The sequence below is a fragment of the Thunnus albacares genome, chromosome 1, assembly GCF_914725855.1.
Source record: "Thunnus albacares chromosome 1, fThuAlb1.1, whole genome shotgun sequence".
Lineage (NCBI taxonomy): Eukaryota > Metazoa > Chordata > Actinopteri > Scombriformes > Scombridae > Thunnus > Thunnus albacares.
The window spans coordinates 3,535,141-3,555,328 of record NC_058106.1 but is presented as its reverse complement, the minus strand read 5'-3'; the positions used below and the strand labels follow the sequence as shown (position 1 = coordinate 3,555,328).

The window sequence follows — 20,188 nt, the reverse complement described above, 5'->3', positions numbered from 1 at the left end:
CTGCGGATCACAAGGTTAAACACCAAAGCCAGAAACCAACAGTACCATCCTGTACTGGGATACTGCCTAAGTTAGTTTGTGGTAATTTTATAAAACACAACTTCATTCAGGAAAATACACAATGTATTATAAACTATCAACTCAATTCTCATACTTAAAAATGATAGTCATGGACCCTAAGATAGAGCCACAAGATTATAAATAATTGAAGACCCAACTGATATTGTATTTAAGTTCCCAGATAAACTTACAAGTAATCATATAACCAAAATTAGCTGACACACAGTAAATCTGGGAATCTGGGGCCCCTGGGCAGTTGCCCTATTTGCCTGCTTTGTAAACCAGTTTTAACAAGCGGGTGTGTGATGACTGAGCAGCACGTTAGCATAGTAACAGCAGCAGCATCAGTGATCCATCTGCACTGTATCATCTTTCATGTAAAACAAAAGAAAATTGACTTGAAGCATAAAAATACGCTTGGGGTTGATGCGAACCGATATGTGACCCATGTAGACAGCGGTATTGATTAAAACAGAAGTGTATAGAAGTGGACAACAGCCATGGCTCTGCGAGGTTGTACTTAGGCACAGTGGTGCTTTGAGCTAAATGCTAATTCATCACCAAAGTTATCACAATTTATCCTTGGGGCACCATTAATATTTGTACCAAATTCAATGGCAGCCCATCCAATAGTTGTTGAAAAGGCAGGAGATCACCAATGTCATTTAGATTCATCCTCTGGGGACAACAAATGTTTGTGGAAAATTTCATGGTAATCCATCCAGTGGTTGTTGAGATATTTCAGTCTTGAGCAGAGAGGCAATATGGGAAAGACAGCAATGGTGGCAATGTCAGTCTGTATACATTGCCATTCCTAAGGCCATGCTGCTAGCATGGCTAAAAAATTTGGGAAAATGAAAAAAAAGCGGAAGAGACAAATATTAGGTGAATGTAGGACAGAATGTGAATAAAAATGAAGCCAAAAACCTAAATTAAAGATCTGTGCTGCCATATATTTCCTTGTTGGTGCTGTTATGTATAGACTAACCTTACCTGAAAGCTGAGATTAAGAGTATGGTAGGAAACTAGTATCTACTGTTTTTACCATACAACATGAATGCAGCATCTGGTCAGGGCTGGATTACCAACTGGGCAAAGCTGGCAACTGTTCTGGGAGCCATACCCACAGTGACGCCAAGGTTCACTATATGTCCATTGATTTTGGTAGTTTGATCAATTGCAATTTGCACAACTAAAATCTGATATTATCTTGTGGCTCTATCTTTCAAAGGGACAAAATCTGATTTTCACATTTTTATGATTTTGGTGCATTTTTCTAGTGTTTTGTTTAGTCAAATTACCACAAACCAACTGACTCAAAGAAAACCTGGGTCCAGAAATTAATTCTCTAGGACAGGAGTACTGGCTGGTCTCTGTGTATCTGGGCATATACAAAGGCTGTCATACATAGTCTGCTGTTGCTGCAATGTACTTAATGGGAACTTGAAGGCGATAGGATACCTACACACTGCTGAGAGGGCAGTAGGTGGAGGGAGGTGGTGGGGTGGCAACAGGGGGCCAACAGCAAAGCTTTGCCCCGGTGCCCCTTAAAAGGCACATAAATCCAGCCATGCATCTGGCCTAGCTAGTGTCACCTCAGTAATGAAGGTGTAGCCTGAACGTCACCTTGCTAATCACCTGAGCTGGTGATGAGCTGCAGGTGCTGAATGCCAGAGCTGCCTCCTGCAAAGCTGTGGCTGGCTTTGTCCCAGTTTGTACTCTGAACATCAAATCTGCTTCGTCATTAGATTTCTAATGAATGCATTGTCACAAAACTGCTCTCCTGAATCAGCTGTGGAAGTGCCAGGAGTCAACGTCCTCAATGAGAAATGTCACCGGTGAGTCAAGCATTGAATTCCAGCCAAAACTGAAGTTTAATTTATCACTATATTTATTATTCCCATCAAAAGTGACTTAAAAGTTAATATCTTTCCTGGGATTCTTAGTTTCCAGAGTTTTATTCTTGCCAGATGGTGTTTTGCCAAATTCAAGTGTGGTTTCTGATGATAATTTATATTCAAAGGAGGGTACATACAATTTAAGCAGGGTTTGATACGATGGTGTTTACATCCAGAGGAAGAGCTAAGCTGAATGGCATTGTTGTTGATGCAACTTTTTTTTTTAAAGAACACATTCCATAAGAATATAGAATTTAGATATATAAATGATCTTATGTGCTGAGGAGTCACCACAATGTACAAATAAGTGTTTCAGATTGATTCTCATGTTTCTGTCAATATCATATATACTATATATTTCCTATGTGAATTCAATTGGAAGGAATCAGGAAAGTAATTGTATAGTGATAGTGGTTTCAAAATGTGGTCAGGGCCAGCCTGAAGTGAAAATCCTCAGGCTACTACAAGTAGGAATCAGTTCATTGTTGGCTTTTCACTTCAGAAAAATATACATAATGAACTGAGGATTCCACATTTACTTTTCACATTTTGGGGGCCCCTGGTGGCTGTGTGGCCCTTAAGCTGATTGGTTGAGTTGTGCCTCGGTCTGGCTATCTGCAGACTAATGCCTAACATCATTCAAATACTGTTGAACTGCTATGTTCATACACTGCACAGAAGTTGTAAGGAGGTGGTTGGGGTAGATCAGAGGTGTAAACAGTGTAGACTGGAGTTTTATGTCTTGTGTGTTGTGAGGTTAAATGAACCTGAGTCACAGAAGCCTTTGACAGCACCTCTCCACAACAAGATAATACTTTGAAACATATTTCAACTAAAACATATAAGGTTAGGAAACGATCACAATTTGGTTTAATACTGAAAAGTAAGCAACACAACTCGTCTCATTCCACTGTCACTCCCTGGTAAATGTCCATGTCTTTCAAACTCCATGCCCCAAACATGTAACTCAGGCTTAGAAGTGGTTCTTATTTATGGTATTTGTTACATTCAGTGGTACATAGGCTAAAAAAGGACAACAGGAACATTGAATGCATGACGGTGAATGGATGCATGTTGGAGTCTCTGCACTTTTTCCACCCACAATTGGACCAATATACTGTATTTTATACTGTATACTATATTTTTAATGCTTAATGATTTTTAAAGTAAATCCTAAATGTTATTTTAAGATTTAAAATGAGAAATGACAGAGATGCAGAAAAAAAGCACTCCTGGCTTTGTTTGTTATTTAAATATAGTATGTGGGGAGGAAATTCTACTCTTGTTTTGAAAGGGCGAAATGTTGTCATGTGACTTCCTTGTCTACATATGAACATTGTAATTGTTGTCTATCATGTCGCTGTAGCCAGGATCTCTTGGATCCAGATGGCAATTTCAGGGCCCTGATTACATCTTCAGTCCCTGATGACATCATCAGGATTATTTTCTCAGACTTGACAAACCTCCTCTAGAGCCACAGAAGACATTATACAAGTGTTTTCACAGGCTGAATACTCTTCATGACAAGTAAATGGTTCGTCATGTGTAAAATTGGTGGAGTGCCCCTTTAACATCAACAGAAATACTGAAGGCATTTAAAACACAGGGGTCCAAGAAAGAAAAATCTTAGGTTTTCAGTTGTGATGGTGCTTCAGTGGTGCATGATACCAAACAAATTCTAATCAGTCAAATTACCACAAAGTAAATGTTAGAATTGTTTGGAAGTGAGTATATAAATGTCATTCCTGGGACACAGAGTCACTTTCGCTAGCCTTAAACTAGGACTGTTGTTGTAGTCAGAGCTGCAGACCAGCACAGCCAGAGTGTACAGTAGGAAAGCAGAGAGTGAATATTTCAACATGGTTGGAGGCATTAGTGGTGTCAGTATGAGTGGTGGGATGAAGGTGCCTCTGTGTGTGTGTTTGGGGGGTGGTGGTGGTGGTGTAGCAGATAGCAGAGCACATCTGGTGGTGTTGCGGGGAGGGGCGGGTGGCGGCAGTGGTAGTGTTGGAGGCGGGTGGGGGCCCAGGGTGCAGCCCGTGGCAGCTCCCCTTCCCGTACCAGCCTCTAGAAGGGAGCTGCCTGTCTGTCGCACCCTGATTTATACCCGGCTAATGTCAGAGGAAAGCAATGTGGAAACTGTGGCATAAACACCAAATACCAGCAGAGTTTAGAGATTATGATTCAGTGTCTGGGAGGACTGCTCCTCCAACACAGCTATGCCTGCTGCCTCACTTTCTGACACACACACACTGACACACACACACACACTGACACATACCAGCAATCTCCAGTTCTTAGAGCTTATCTCAACAGTGACCTACGGCTTGCATTTTTCAGGGCAATTTCTTGTATTTCTCCTGCCTGGTTCAGGTAATTGTGCCAGATCTCTTGTCTTATCAGCTCATGCTTTTTGAATTAAATGTTGCATTTATCATGCATGACCAAAACCAGACTGCTGCCACAACCCTGAATTGGTGTTATTTGTGACTGCACTCACAACCATGCCTCGGTGTCAGTGCTCAGATTACCAGAGAGAACAAAAAGTTTCAAGTTCTTGCTGCATCAGCTTCGGTGGTGTATTTGGTTGACGGTCCAAATGTGTAAGGAAATACAAAGTAAAGCTATTTATTGATACACCCCTCTCTTTTGTATGCTTGAGTGTGAATGTGTGTAAATCCTACAAACTACACCGCTGCCTTTTGTGTGTTTGCTGCTTATTGTGCAAGGCTGTGCTGAGGCCCTGAGTACAGCAAGCTAGGCAACGAGTTCTCCCAGCATCTGAAACATTAATGCAGAAACCTGATTAGTCATGCCATCACAGGCCTCCTGCTCCTTGCCTATTGATTTTCCTTCCGTTCACCCTCCCCTTCAAAAAGCCGGGAGGGGAGTCTCTTAAGAGCCAGAGCACCTCTCCTCCTCTCCCAGGCCTTCTCTGGCCCGGGTCTTCTCACCGATCCAGCCCTGATGATTTCTACTGAGACTTCGGAGGGGCTATAGACTTCTGACGATAACCCTAGGTGCTGTAGGAGAGGGCTGGGGGATGGAGGATAGAGATGGGAGGGGGGGGTGGGAGGCGGTGCTCAAGTCAGTCAGTTTGTGAGCTGTAGTGATCATGGAGGGCTGGATCAGCTTGATCAGTATGCTGGGGTGGAGAAGTGTGCACTCCAGAGAGAGAAGCTGTGTAATCAGAGATGAAAGTTGTTCAGGGTCTGGTCAGCTTGACTCTCCTTCTCCCCCCTGGTTTCACTGACCTGGAGCGCTTTCACTGAAGGGAGAGATGAACATCTCTGATGGCTTAGCCCAGAGTCATGGTCTATCCATACGGTTGTCTAGCTCCACACTGTTGATCAGGGAACTTGGCTGAAGTTCCCTGGCAAATTAGATGCATTGAATATGTAAATTAGACTAACTTTTTTTGGAAGAGTAACTACAGGTTGAAACTTCACTTTTCTTTTTTCAGCTGAGCATACATATCTTGAGTGAAGGACACCAAAATTTAGAATTTGTTCATTTGAAGAAATTTGTAGCCTGTTGATCAAGCTTATTGAAAGCTAAATCCTGACATCACTTCTATTCCTTCTGTTCCACTAGCTTCTGAACTCAACCCACTCTCTAACTGACCTTTTCACAAAAACCAGTGAAGGAAACTCTCAAACATTTTTCTGCTGTTTATTATCCATAGCCTAAGAAAAATTAGTTCCCAGCACTTGCTCTTTGAACCCCTTGTGAATTTAACATAGTTGATCCACAGCTCCCAGAAAGAGGCAGCATGCAAACTATACTGTATGTCACTGTAACTGTTTCTCCCTCATTCATGATATCCAATCACACTTTATTCTACTGTCACCTTTCCAACTTTTTAACTGTAATTTCCATTGACTAAAAAACATTCCAATGCTCAGTCATTACCATTCAACCTATCTGTCAAGCTGGTGATGTTTAACCCTCAGGATTGTGGGAAATGGTGTATGTTAAATGCTGCTAAAACAAGATATATTAAAGCTGCACTAATCATTATTTAATATGAACAATGTGTGATGTGAAAATTAATGTGAATCCACACAGACTTATCATCTGATTGCAGTTCCTCTCAGCCTTGTGGAGCATTTTAGCCTCTTCTAGCTCATTATCTTGGTTTGGTTCTCAACTTTACTGTTTTGGTTCAGTCTCACCGCTCTCATCAACCATGTTTCCAGCAGCAGCAGGCAGCTGTTTTCAGGGAAAAGGCTTTGATAAACCCACTGTACACTACCTGCCCAGCAGCAAACAGCAGACATACAGTTAGCGACTAGCTGGTGAACATAGTGGAGCATTTAGCAGCAAAAGAGCCAGATACTTTCCTCAGGAGTTGGTGGAGACCAAAACTGAGCTAAAAAGAGAATGAATATTAACCAGGCATATACACAAATACTTTTATTGCTCTGTGTTTGCTGGATGTGTTAATAGGCAACTGTTTGCTAACACATTTGCCATGTCAACATGTGTTTGATGTACAGCTTGTTGTGAAGTCACTCCCCAACCTGGCCGAAGATAATTTGATTAGTGCTGCTTTAAATAAACAACCATATCACTAAAAAACAAACAAAAAAAAAATTATTATCCTTGTTTAGGCAAATGGAATGAATTGTACAACATACTGTTGAGCACAATTTGAAATTGCACTTGTTCTGAATATATATATATATATATATATATATATATATATATATATATATACACATATATACTGCACAACTTGAAATAGCCTACTGATGATTTCAAACAGGAGAATTCAGACCACATCAATTGAGATCCTGTAGATGGTTTTTAAAGTAAAATATTCCAGTGCAATAAATTCAGTGGTATTCAAATTTCAACAGTTGGTAAAAATGTATTCTGCCTTTTATAGAATATATCATGACTTTAAGCAGATCCACTACCCACTACACATTGAGACTTAACTTTTCTCCAACTTAAAATCAATACTTGGCCATGCTGTGGCAAGGGACATCAGTGTCTTTGGAACTACTGAAATCACTCTGTGTTCAGTATAATTTGATATTTTTGAAGACAATCATACCCTGCGGTGCAAAATATCCTCTTGATATTATGATTGTGTGCTCACCCAGATGAAATCACGTAGGAGTTACCGCCTCTGCTTTAGGTTTTCTTAACCAGCCCCATGCTTGACCTCACTTCCCTTTGTGCTTCCAAACTGCATCTTCAGAAAAAGCACAAAAAGTGGAATGGAGATGAACCCAAACTGACGGTGTCATGGTATTTAAAATGACATCAGGATCAAACAGCTTGTAGGAGAGCATTTTGACTCATTTGATGCATTTTTCTCCCTGTATAGAAGAGAGTAGGGCTGCCACAAGATGAGACACCTGAATTTGAATACTCTTTGTGCTCCATAGATTTGAGTCTAACGATGACTAGACCAGATAACTGGGGGAAAGCACTGTTGATTTGTCTGGTTGCTATTGTCTCATGCATAAACAGACTATGTGTGGGTGTGTTAAAGTAGCTGTTAGTTGCCTCATGAACATGATACACACTCTGCAGAGAGCCCTACATAAGTAGAACAGAACTACCTGGTAGGGATGACCATCATTCCTGTATTTCTTCCACAGAAAACTGATAAAAAACCAGAGTGTTTCTGTGTGTGTGTGTGTGTGTGTGAGTGAGTGTGAGTGAGATAAAGACAGAGAGAGAGAGAGAGAGCAGGGCAGGAAGGAGGGCAGCCAGGGAAAACCTGCGCTAAAACATCATTGCTCAAGGCATAATCGCTGTTAAATAGGTTGTTGACATACACAGTCAGCTGTGTTCAAACATCTCATTTGGCCAATTATCCCCTTCGATGAGGTGGTGTGGTCTAGATGAGGAGCGTAAGTGAGGATTCGGCAGAGACGGAGGGAGTAACTCTGTCCCGTGCGGTGTTAATGGAACTACCAGATGTGTTTTAAAGGAAAAGGAACAGGAGCGCTGGGTGGCCTGCCACATGTCCAACCTGGGAGTGTGTTTGTGTGTGTGTGTGTGTGTGTGTGAGTGCGAGCATGCATACCTTTCTCCACGACTGTGTCTATGTGTGTGCAGGTGCACAGAAAGGCTCTAATGTCTTTTAGCAGACCACCCCGGGGTGCTACTCACCGCGACCACCTCCTCCCTGAACCCCCTTAGCCAACCCGCTACTAACACATAGACATAGCAGCAAACTGGCAGAGAAGAGCAACAGCTTCCATCACACTTGAAAATCGACCCGATGATTGATGATGCTTGGCAGAACATGATGACTCACTGCAAATTTTGCTGTTATCAGTGTTTGCATTCCATCTGTTTCTAGGACTGATAATTGAATAGAAGCGGGTTGTTGCTCTAGAGAAGTGAGGAGTCCATAGCAGGCCCTAATGGATTTGTGTTTGTGACTGTTGGAGATCTGAGTGCCTTTTTCTGATTGTCTGATAGTGTGTGATTCCCCAGTAGTGATAGATAGCTGGAAACCCCCCTCCCCACCCCCCCCACCCCTCTCCGCCCCCTCCACCCCTAGGCTGCAGGCCCCTCCTGCTCTAATCAATGACATGTTAAGCTGGCAGGCTTTTGAAGTGAGGGGTTCCAGAGGGGTGCTGAAGGGGTGAAGGGTAGGTGTGTATATGTGTGTGTGTGTGGGGGGGTTGACAGAGGAGTTGAGGGGTATTGATGATGTGCGGCGATGGGACACAAGGGAGAAAAGCGAGGGAGGGAGGGATGAAGGGAGTCCAGAGGCAGGCTTTAGGTGAAAGGGGAGGCTGACAAGAAGCAAAGCCAGTCTGGAACTCATCACACGGACTGCAGTGACTGAACGGCTGGTTGATGGCTCACCCTGATGGGTCCCAACAGGTCACGCTCAAACCCGTCCCCAAAAAGACATTCCACCATGTGTCTTTTTTTTTCTCTTCTCCTCCATCTACCTGTTTAACTCTTTTTGTCTTGCAAACATCTGAAGTTTATCTATAATTCAAGAGTTCAATCCTGTCTCCTAAAAATCACATGCATATGCTACTGAATAGCTTTGCCAAAAATGTTTCAGAGGAAATGTAATTACTGTGTGGAAAATGTTTACTGGCAATGTTTTTTCTAGGCCAGGAAGTGTTACGTTGCACTGCACTGAAGTTGTACTATAGGTCTGAGAAAGTGCTTGTGTGTGTACAAGGCACAGGACCTTGACCAGACATCTGAGACTGGCATTTGCATGCAATGTTCCGGTTCCACTTTAGATTATTTAAACACTTTAAACACACGTTAGGGTTGGAGAAGCATTGTGGTTTTGTTAAAATTAGGTAAAGTGTCTGTTAAATACTGAAAAAATCTTGTGCCAGAGGTGCTAATGAATCTTTAATACCAGATCTTCATACTGAACATACAATAGTGAATCAACATAGTCACTGACCAAATCAGTAGCTTTTAGCTGTGCAGCTCCTCAATGGTGACTGATAGCAGCGATGTCAGCTCAGCTGTGATGAACAGTATGTTACGTCTTTGTTAAAGGCTTATTAGAGAAAACAACAAAAACAATCATGATGTCATAACTCTTTTGCAGGTAAAAGGCTGCTGCACTATCAACCTTATATACTATCAACCTATAAGCTAGTTTTGTGCTAAACTGAATGTAAAAGCTTAAACTAGCAGCAGACTGGACATATTACTGAACCAAGCTTAGACAAAAGTGAAGTGGCTATGAATCTTTGAACTAAGATGAACGACTCAATTTGAATAAACAAAATGATTTGTTATGTCCACCTCCATCATGTGAGGAAGCTTAGCCAAAGGCAGACAAAGATACTTGTTCAATGACTAAAAAAGGTGATTTATTCTGTGTAACCAAAACAGTACGAGTATGTAAAAGCGATGCTACAGATATAGATGTTAAACTGGATAAACAGACAAACGACAAATATGGAAAGAAATACAAAGTGTAATGGAGACAAATGGTGCAGTCTCAACCACTTTGTCTCAAACCAAGAACACAATCTTTGCCCAACATTAACTAAGTGCTTTGAGTTGCTTAAACATAACCATTAAAAAGCTTAATTATGCTTATTTGCAAGCAGTGGATATTGTAAGAAAACAAATGAAATACACTGACTATTTTTCAAAACTTGCTCATAGAAGCATTTTGTGACTTTGTAGTTATATGTATATGTACTGACAAACAATGATTTGTTTGTTTTTTGCAGATTTGTTGTATATGGATATAAGTGTAAGAGTGCAGCACCATTGCTACAAAAAAATCAGAAGAAGAAACAGGTGGTCAGAAAGGTTGTAAACAAGCCAACAGTTTATCCAGATAATCTACAACAATCTATTTGGAGGTACAAGTGAAGTGAACACACCCAAAATATTACATCATGAATAATACCTCACTGCACAGACAAACTGTTCACAATATAGTAAGAAACTATGTGAATGCTACTTATTTGCATACATTTATATTAAATCATCAAATAATACATTGCAATATAATTAGTCTAACAAAAGAAAGCATATATGTATATTTAATGTGTCTGAAAAGTATTATAAGTGATAGAAAACTGAAAGAAAAGTGAAAAAAGACAAAAATAGTTTCAATTTTTGCACCAGGAACAGTCTTTGCTGCCCTAGCTTTAACTCATGTCCAATTTGCATTCTTGTATTGAAATATTAAAATGCTTAAATGAGTAGTTAACAAGCGATCCATCACCAAGCATCGTTATGCTAAATTGTTGTTTTTTTCAATGGAGTTCGGCGCACTTAACGTTACTCACTTCTCTGCTGAAAAGCGGCTCCATTGTGGCCGTCACCCTTGGAGCAAAAGCATCTCACACCATGCTTTTTGGTGAAGTGCTGCCCCGCAAATGCTGTTCCTCTGGCTGGGGACCGCCCAGCCAAGCAGCCGGTGCTGACGCTGAAGCTGCTGGTGGCTCCACCCAAAGGGGTTTAAAATAACTTACGCTGACCAAAAATGGCCTCATTGATCAGTAACAGCGGGTTACCTGAAGTGAATCCCAGTTGTCTCAGATGAAAGTTTGTAAAACTAACCGGTGTAAAAATAGTAACTATGAGAATGGTTGTGCTAGTAACCCTGCTACGTCATGAATACACCATTTCAGGCCCGCCCAAAAAATCCTGAACTAGGAAATGGTGTTTAATGGTCTAAATCCACAATTTAGTACTACATAGTTCAGTCTTTTCACATGTTTTCAGCAATTTTTACTAACATGTATAATGTGTTTGATAAGAAATCCCTGATTTTCCTTTTATATGGACTTTAATATAGCTGTAACCAAATGTAATAATTACAGGCAACCTTGATAAATGTAAATGTAAATTTTTATCAACTCAAAATGTACGTACAAAAATGTGAAGTGAAAAAACGACATCCCTAAATAAAACCAATCTATATGCTGAACTAAGCTAAGCTAGCAATCTTCTTATCTCTTGGCAAGAAAGTGAGTAAGTACATTTCCCAAAATCTCAACCCTCTTTATTCAAATGTGGCAAGAAACACAACAGACTGTTCACATAAGCAGGTTTATATGTCATGGTGGTGAATTATTCTAAGTACAATAACTTAGTTTAGTGAATCTGTTATCCTAAAAATCGTGTTAAATATGCACTTTTTAAATGCTGCTATTGCTGGTCAAAATCAAAATCTGTGTGTTGAATTAGCACAACACTTGGCTGCAGAAGAGGTGAATCAGAGACAAAAGAAATCCATTTCACTGGTAAAACGTCCATGTGCTCATTCCCTCCCCATCTCTCCAGCTCTCAGTACTGTGAAAAAAAAAGAAGGGTATGTCACTGAGGAGCACGTTACAGGATATTATGTGAGCTTTTTGTAACTCAGCAAAGCTTTAGTTTGAAGTGAGTCTGTACTTTTGTGTGTATACGTGCACATGTTATCTTATGTGAATGTGCTCGTGTGGGTGTGTGTGCATTTGCGGTTGCATCTGTGTGTATTTGTGGATACTGAATGTTTTTTTTTTTTTGTGTGCAAATGTGTGTGACTATGGATGTGTGTATATAATAGTGTGCATTTGTGTTTATGTGTATGTGAATGTCTGTGTGTTAGTCCATGTGACTGTGTGTGTGTGCACCTCTGTATGAATATGTACTTTTTGCTCTTGTGTGTGCACTGTGACTGTGTGTGTGTGTGTGTGTGCTGCAGAGCCCTGAGAACTTGGCAGCGTGTCAGCGGTGTGCTCCAGCAGTGAGGGGGAGCTGCTGTGTTTCTCTGCCCTGTGCTGGATCCCCTTTCAGCCTGACACAATCCCACAATCCCACAGCTCTGAGCTCTCAGCTGCAGCCTCCACAGCACCAGCGCTAACCCACCGTGCTCTCATACCCATCCAGATCACTGTTTCAGCACACCAGGAACCGGCCACTGTCAGCATCTGCAGTGGTGCTCCAGCACACTGTACTGTACTGTACTGTACTTTGCTGGAAAAGAGACGCTATACTGTATATCTGTTTTTTCAGCAACCTCATTTTGATATATCCTGTTTTCCAGATCCTATTAATGAGTATCAATGTTCACAATGACTTGATGATATAATTAAGGGGTCAGTTCACTCAAATTATAAAACATATTTTGTCACTTCCGTCTAGTACTATCTAGCCATGCGGATAGTTTTGGTTTTATTTGTTCAGGTTTTTAGATTCTGGAGATTTCTGCCTCTACCCCAATACAATAGAGACAAAATTTCATTTCATTGTTGGTGCTCACAGTATTAAAAAAACGATATTTCAAAAAATCCCAGCAACACATTTTCCCAGAGAGAATTCACCCCTTGACTCGTGATAATTCACAAACCGTACTGTGAACAGTTTTCACTGGAACTTGCTCTTTTGGGACCTTCCGAGGAATATTACTGAAGACATTTCATGATGACTGTTTATGTGGACGGATGGATTACCATCTACAGTAAAAATCACTCAATGTTACTCAATTCAGAAATAATGTACATTTTGCAATATTGATTGTGTAATTAATCACAGAAATTATGTTCTGGACTAATCTGCAGTGCAGAATATACTGTATGTCCAGTGCTAATGCAGGAAGTAGCGTGTGTGCTTTATGCAGCGAGGTGGAAATTAACGGTGTGGAGGTGGAGCTGGTGGATGGGTAACAATATCACCAAACAAGAATGTTGATATTGTATGATTCTGCAAACCCCTGAATGTTTTCAATGACTTTTTTTGGTTGTTTGTTTTTTTTATGTTCATTTTTTAAATTCTTGCTTCCCAAAATGATATCGGTCCAGAGAAAGATTGTGGTTATGGTGTGGTACAGTTAGAGTTAGGCAACAAAAAACATTTGGTTCAGGTTAGGGAAAGATTGTGGTTACTGTTGAGGAAAAGGCAAAATGTTAGTTGCAGGTCCTTGCCAGCTTCAGTGGCACTGAACTTGGGCGTTGAACATAAATTGTGAGGTACAAAATCATCTAATATGAATGTAACTTCTGGTATATTGGGCTGGGGAGTAAGCACATCTGACTTTTCCTGAAGGACACCAGATTTCAGTCCATTAATTAATGTTTGCCAAAATGCACAGAATTAATGCAATTATTTGGAAAAAATAACATTCGAGGAAATACATTATGTAAGGTTTTATATACAAATTCTAGTTTAGTCAAAAAAGTTAAAATATAGGGATTTTTGATGTTTCTCGTTGTCAGTGTCCTGTCATAGTTAGGTTGTTGACAAATATGTATTTTTACAGTTTCTGTCAATGAAATGAACATTATTAATACCATATTATCACACTTTGTTGGGGGACACTTTTGGTAGTGCTGAAGCTTTTGAATATTGAAACAAGCCTTTCCGTAGTTTAAATATACCTATGAACCCTCCCTGATTGGTACAGTTTTTGCAAACTGTGCGCAATATAAGATAATTACATCATATTCAGGGAAATGAATTCATTCTTAATACAGATGTCATATAATGAACAATGAGGAAAAACTCCAGATGAGTTGTTACTGAAACTCTTAATACTATGCCTAGCTCTCATTCAAACTGCTGCTTATTATTAAAATCGCGAGCACTTCATCAGCTGATTCATTGATTCTTACACAAGAAGGTGGGATGACTGAGCTCTCCCATTAGTGTTAGTGTGCATCATCATCATCATCATCATCATCATCAGCTCTCCCAGATGGACCTCCACAAGATGGGTATTGATTGATTCTTCTCAGAGTGGTGGTGATAATGTGACAAACAGTAGTCATTTCCCACTGAAACATCACTTTGCCCCTCTAGTGAAGCCTTTATCACGAAGAGTATCAGAGGCTTCCTGGAAGCGCTCTTTCGCAACTGGGGACCATGAGACCAATGAGCCAGTGGATCAAATGACACAGTCGCAACTGTCTTAATGACTCAGTGTCGTGGCTCCAGGAAGTGACTGTGACAAGTCTTGGTTAGTAATAGTGGAACAAAGTAGCTTGTGTGACTGATAGTGTGCTTTTGGCTTTCAGTTTCACAGAAATGTGAAGTAATAGTTTGTAAGATTTCCATGGATTCAAAGAAGAGTCCACACAAAGCCAGTTCAATTTGTAAACACATCTTCCTCAGTCCTCCATCTAGATTCAAATGTTGATATAGCCAATCACACATTAATCTGTATTTATGTTGATTTTGTAAGCTGTCCCACTGCTGAACAGATGTTGGCTGTGATCTTTGTTGCTTGCTAACTGAAAACAGATGAAGGATGAAGAAGAGGTGTGCCGTGTGTGTGTGCAGATGTCTACAAAAATTACTCATACTTACATACACATAAAGTCACTTTCACACGAAAACAGTGTTTTTAAAATTAGATGGCATAGTGTAGATGTAGTTGAAATCACAGTCACTCAATTACCCATTCATTCTGGAGCCTCAATAACGATACATCAACCATTGTTAATTTTTAAACATAAACATAGCTTTTAACTGTGGTTCAGTGGGATGTATGCATGTACTGAAAGTTAGTCATATGTAAATAATCAGTCATAGTTGTAGTAGAAGTTACAGTAAACCTCACTGTAACTTCACTGTAAATTATATTTGCATCAACAACTACAAATAAATATACAGACTATGAAAACTGTGAACTATAAAACATCAAACATACTGTATTTCTGGCATCATTGTACTGCAATTTCTTATTTATTTGAGCATATATTTGTGAGAAGATTAGCCAATAATCTATACTCAGCTGAGTTCTAATTCATTTATTTATATTAATGCCACTTAGGGACTTAGTATGTTTCAAATGAGGTGTTTGTAGGATCATCTAACAGCATCTGAAACCTTCTTTTTGACCACTGTGACTTATCGACAAGTGCACCCACTTCAGGCCATGATTGACTGACTGACCAGGTGTGTGAAGGTGTTAAAGTAGGCGGGGTTTATGCCTTTAAGCCCTCTTTTGTCATCCTTCGTACAATTACTCCTGTCAGTTTTTGTGTGTACAACCCAGGAGTAACAGCATGAATGCCTTTGGTGGAGAGAGTGTGAAGTTATCCCCATGTGTGTGATTTGTTGGGCCAAGACAACAAAAACACACAAAAGACACAGACAGCAGGCTTTTTGTCCTGTCTTCAAGTGTGGCCAATCTCAACATGTTGTTCTCAACACGCCGTTAGACACGGCTTGGATAACATGTTGTACAAACTAGTTCATCTGAAGCATACTGAGACCCTTAGTTGGCCCTCAGGCTTGTCAACTGGAATCATATTTCTATTGTTAAAGGATATTTTCCTCTTTTACCTGCACAGCGATTGTGTCTTGGGCTCTGAGCACTGGCAAAACGCAGGTGACCTACACTTAATACTTTGTGACACTGACAAAGAACTGAAGCTGCAGCTCTGCTGACATGCTGACTAAACTAGGATCACTCATGTATTCAATACCTGTGGGCAGGCAGTACTGCTGAACTGTGTCTTAGTTTGCTTTTATGAGCCAGTCTTTGATGATAGCTGCTCACTGCTGGGGTGTTTCTGAACTGCACTTCCCAGAGATCACCTGGTAATTAGTGTGACATCTTTATCCTCTGATTTTCTGTTGCAATGTGAGACTGCTAGCTCTTTTCTTTGCTCAGTATGGTGCTCATTGTTTTGTATGGGGCTACAACTAACAGTTATTTACACTATGGATTAATCTGTTTTGAATTAACTGATTCATTTCCTCAGGGCCCGATGTGATGTCTTCAAATTGTTTGTGTTGCCTAAACAACATGTTCCTCCCCCATCCTTAGACTGTTGTAAGTTATAACCAGTGAATGGATGTGTAGTCATAATTAAATGTTGCCAAATATTCTTTGGGATAACACATTTTCCTGTTTTAGCTTGTCATGTCTTTCTTTAAGTTATTCAAACAGCCTACAAGTCAAAGCAAAAAGCTCTGAGAGATTTGTCACACCTTCATATCATCTCCCAGCTGAGTTAATATAATAGTGTTCAGGGAGCCACCCTACTGCAGACAGAGACAGTGCCACATCAGCACTGTGTGTGTGTGTGTGTTTCTGCATGTGTGTGCATGAGTCTCTCATCTGTGTGTGTTCATCTATGTGTGTGTCTATGTGCTCTAAATGCTGATTGATGTATCTCTGGCTTTGTCAGCCCTTTGGCATAGGTGGAACAGGTGTGACTCTGCCACAGAGCGTGGCTCAGACAAGCCATATCACGGCACAATGAGGTCATTGTGCAACACACACATTCCTGCGCAGGGCCCTCGGACTTTTACAGGCTAGAGGTAGCCATCTGTGTGAGCGTGTGTATGTGAATGTGTGTTGCTCCAGGTGAGGGGGATTTGGATGAGATTTGTTGTATGAAAGAGATGTGTGCTCACCAGCTGCGTGTCCCTACACACTCTCAGAAACACCTCCAAGGCTCCAACACACACACACAGACACTCACACTCACACATACACACACACACACACACAAAGACACACAGACGGGCCAAGTGACGATTCTCCAGTGTTGCAAAATCAGCGTCTTGTGTGTGTGAGAGTGGGCGTCGGGTTAAGTGGGGCAGGCTGGGTTTTTTCCGACCGTGTCACTCTCGTCTCTGATGCAGTCAAGGCTGCGTTGGTTCACGTGGACCCCGGGGTCCATTAGTAGAATATGGATGTTACTACGGTGATGAAGTCATCTGGTCTGACTCAGGCGGCTCATTCAGTGGCATCTGTGTTTGTTTGGATCCTGGCTGACACTTCAGCCTCCGTGTCCTAACACTGAGACACAGCACATGTAAACTACCCCCCCCCACCCCACCTCCCCACCCCCCCCTCTACCGCCTGTCTGCATTTTTCCTGCTTTCATCCTGGACAAGGGTTGGCATTTTTGGTGAGGTGAGGTGAGGTGGACCATGTTCAGAGTGCGTGTGTGTGTGTGTCTGTGTGTGTGGGTGGGTGTGTAGTGCTATCCTGAGGGTTGGGTGTCTGGACTGGGTCCCTTCTAGCTGCTTTACAGTTTAACCAGCCTTGACTTGCTGTGTGGTGACATGTCTGCACTACACTGACTGAATGACTGGGAGGATCTTCTCCGTGTGCGTATTTGTGTCTGTGTGTGTGTGTGTGTGTGTGTGTGGATCAGAGTGGGTGTAAGGCTGGAGGCTGACTGCTGGGCTATGCTTGAAAGACTTCTGGCATGTGCTGGTGCCTGCATTTTTCACCCTTGACTGGAAGCATATGCTGCAGCACAATCGAGACAGTGTTAGACGGGCTTGGCGTGAGGGACCCAGGCGGCTTCCTCCACATCTGGCAGCGCTTGGCCCTCCTTCCAGGTGAGTCACGTCCCCTGGGAGGGTGGCTCTGCTGCGGCCCTCGGCCCCTCAGCACCCGGGCATCTGGAAGTGTCTTGATCCGTCTCGCAGTCACATCTATCTCCACATGCTTTTCCAATTTCATCACCCCACCACCACCTCCACAGCCCACAGCCACTCACTGACCCCCGCTGTGCCCCGATTACCCCCCCCTCCACACACAGGTGATGTGGTGTAGCAAGACAGATGACAAAACAGACAACCACTGAAGATTTGTACAGACAAGGCCACGAGGTTACATTTGCATTCATATTTTATTCATTTTAAGTTGTGAAATGAAAGAATAATTCTTGTTCATTACAACTTGGGTCTCATTTTTGTGGTTTGTAATACAAATAAATGGTTTTAAACAAACCTCCAGGTTAGCTTAATTGCTTTGAAAGAGAAAAAATACATTTAAATACACTTTAAACAACATTACAGACAGACTTTAAAGACTTCTTGGTGCGCTTATTTTCACCTCCATTTGAAGAGGTTTATATAATCCGGCTTGAATATTTCTTAGAAATTTTTAAAAAGGATTCCCTTAGAGCTGAAGATGTTTTAATTTCACTTATACTTATTATCTTTTGTCCACTTGGGGCAGCACAACAAGTTGTAAAAGCAACTTTGACATTATCACCTTAATGTTGTTACGGTGAATGTGTTAGCAAACAGTTAGCATTGATTTGGAGTTGTGTTTTTGTCCACCTGATGAAGTTTAATATTTACTTTCCTTTTAGCTCTATTTTGGTCTCCACCAACTCCTGAACTCCGGAAAAATATGTAGTCTAGTCTGTCTGCTGTTTGGTGCTGGACAGGTAGTGTGCAGTGGGTTTATCAGAGCTTTTTAACTGAAAACAGCTGCCTGCTGCTACTGGAAAAAATGCTGATGAGAGCAATAAGAGTCATAACAGTGAATTTGTGGGCTGTAAAACCAAAACAATAAGCTGAAAGAGGCTAAAACTCTCCATAGAGCTGAGGGGAACTGCAAAATCATGTGATAATTCTCTATTCATCACTATGGCAACACCTTTACTATTACACATAGTCATTTGACGCATTGTTCTTATAAAAATATTGATTAGTGCAGCTTTAAGATACGGTGATGCTGGGGATCTGAATGAAGAACTGGCTCATGCTTTAATATTAATGTATTTTATACTTTGCAAGAGGTAATTTGTATTAATCTTTCGCGTTTCTTGTATTCCCCCATTTTTCCTTTTTTTTTTTTTTTAACATAAAAACATTCTGAGATCTCATGATGACCAAAAGTGTAAAAATAACATCTGAGTTGGAAATAATTCTTTGTGTGTGTTTGTGTGACTTTTCAGGATTTTCTATTCATTTCTATGAATTTCCACAAGTAAATTAGCCAGTCATGCATGAAGAAGTGCGTGTGTGTGTGCATGCAAAGAGAAGGGAAGAAGAGGTGGAGGGTTGGGGGGGCGGCGGGGGGTTAGTTACCCCCCCTGACCCCTAAACAGGAATGTCACAAGCAGCCTGGGTAATTATGTCCCCTAGCCTGATGGCTGTTGGGGAGGCCCAGCTGTGTGTGTGTGTGTTGGGGGGGGGGGCGACTGATGGGAGTTGCATGTGTCAGAGCGGATTGATCATGACACAAACAGATGTATGTTGGTGGAAAACATGCGGGTGTCCGTGTGGAACGGGTCTATCCTGATCATTAAAGAGATGAAAATAAACATCTTGCTCTGATTAATGGCGGCCGTCCCGGCGGACTTGTCAGCCACACCACCGACATGCCACGCCGAGGCCGTACATATGTGTGTACAGATTTTTGGTTTTACATAAATGTGTTCCTGTTTAGAAACTGGTGAGGCATGCTGCAGCTGTAACGGGTGAGTGTGTGTCATCGTGTAGGCCTCTAGGCTCTTTTTTTTTTCTGTGTCTAAATGGAGATCCAGAATAAATAAGAGAACATGTTTTGTTTTGTTTTGGTGAACAAACTTCTCTCATTGCTACCATATTCTCCCTCAAAAGCATCTCTCACTTTATCTGTTGCACTCTCTCTTTCTCAAACACCCACACAAGCGCACACACACACACACACACACACACACACACACACTCACAACCTCACTCTCTCAGAGGCTATTTAGAAAGGAATGCTGCTGGGGTCTCACATTTCACTAAAGAAGCAGAAAAAGAGGGAGAGGGTGAGCGACATCGAAATTGAGGAAAAAGGGAAAAAAGATCAAGTGGAGGCTCATTTTAGTCCATGAGGTTGTAACGTGTGTGTGTGTGTGTCTTTGTGCATATATGTCATGTTTGCATTGTTTTAAAAATTGAACTGCAATAGTGCTGCTGTGCTACTGAATGCCATTATAGGACCAGCATCTGGAGGACTAATGAAGTCAGCTCTTTGATTCACTGACTGTCACACACAGGGGTAAGACTTGATTGGCAGAGGGTATGCCACATAGTGT

At 41.4% G+C, this 20,188-nt stretch overlaps 1 protein-coding gene across 1 annotated transcript in view; it reads left to right on the top strand.

Moving 5' to 3' along the window:
- Positions 1-1,733: 1,733 nt before the first annotated feature.
- bnc1 (basonuclin 1) overlaps positions 1,734-20,188 on the top strand; it is a 70,497-nt gene continuing 52,042 nt past the window's right edge. Inside the window, exon 1 of the mRNA XM_044351083.1 lies at positions 1,734-1,898. Within this exon, the coding sequence (XP_044207018.1) occupies positions 1,890-1,898 (9 nt within the window). The 5' untranslated portion in view covers positions 1,734-1,889. The remainder of the gene's footprint in view (positions 1,899-20,188) is intronic.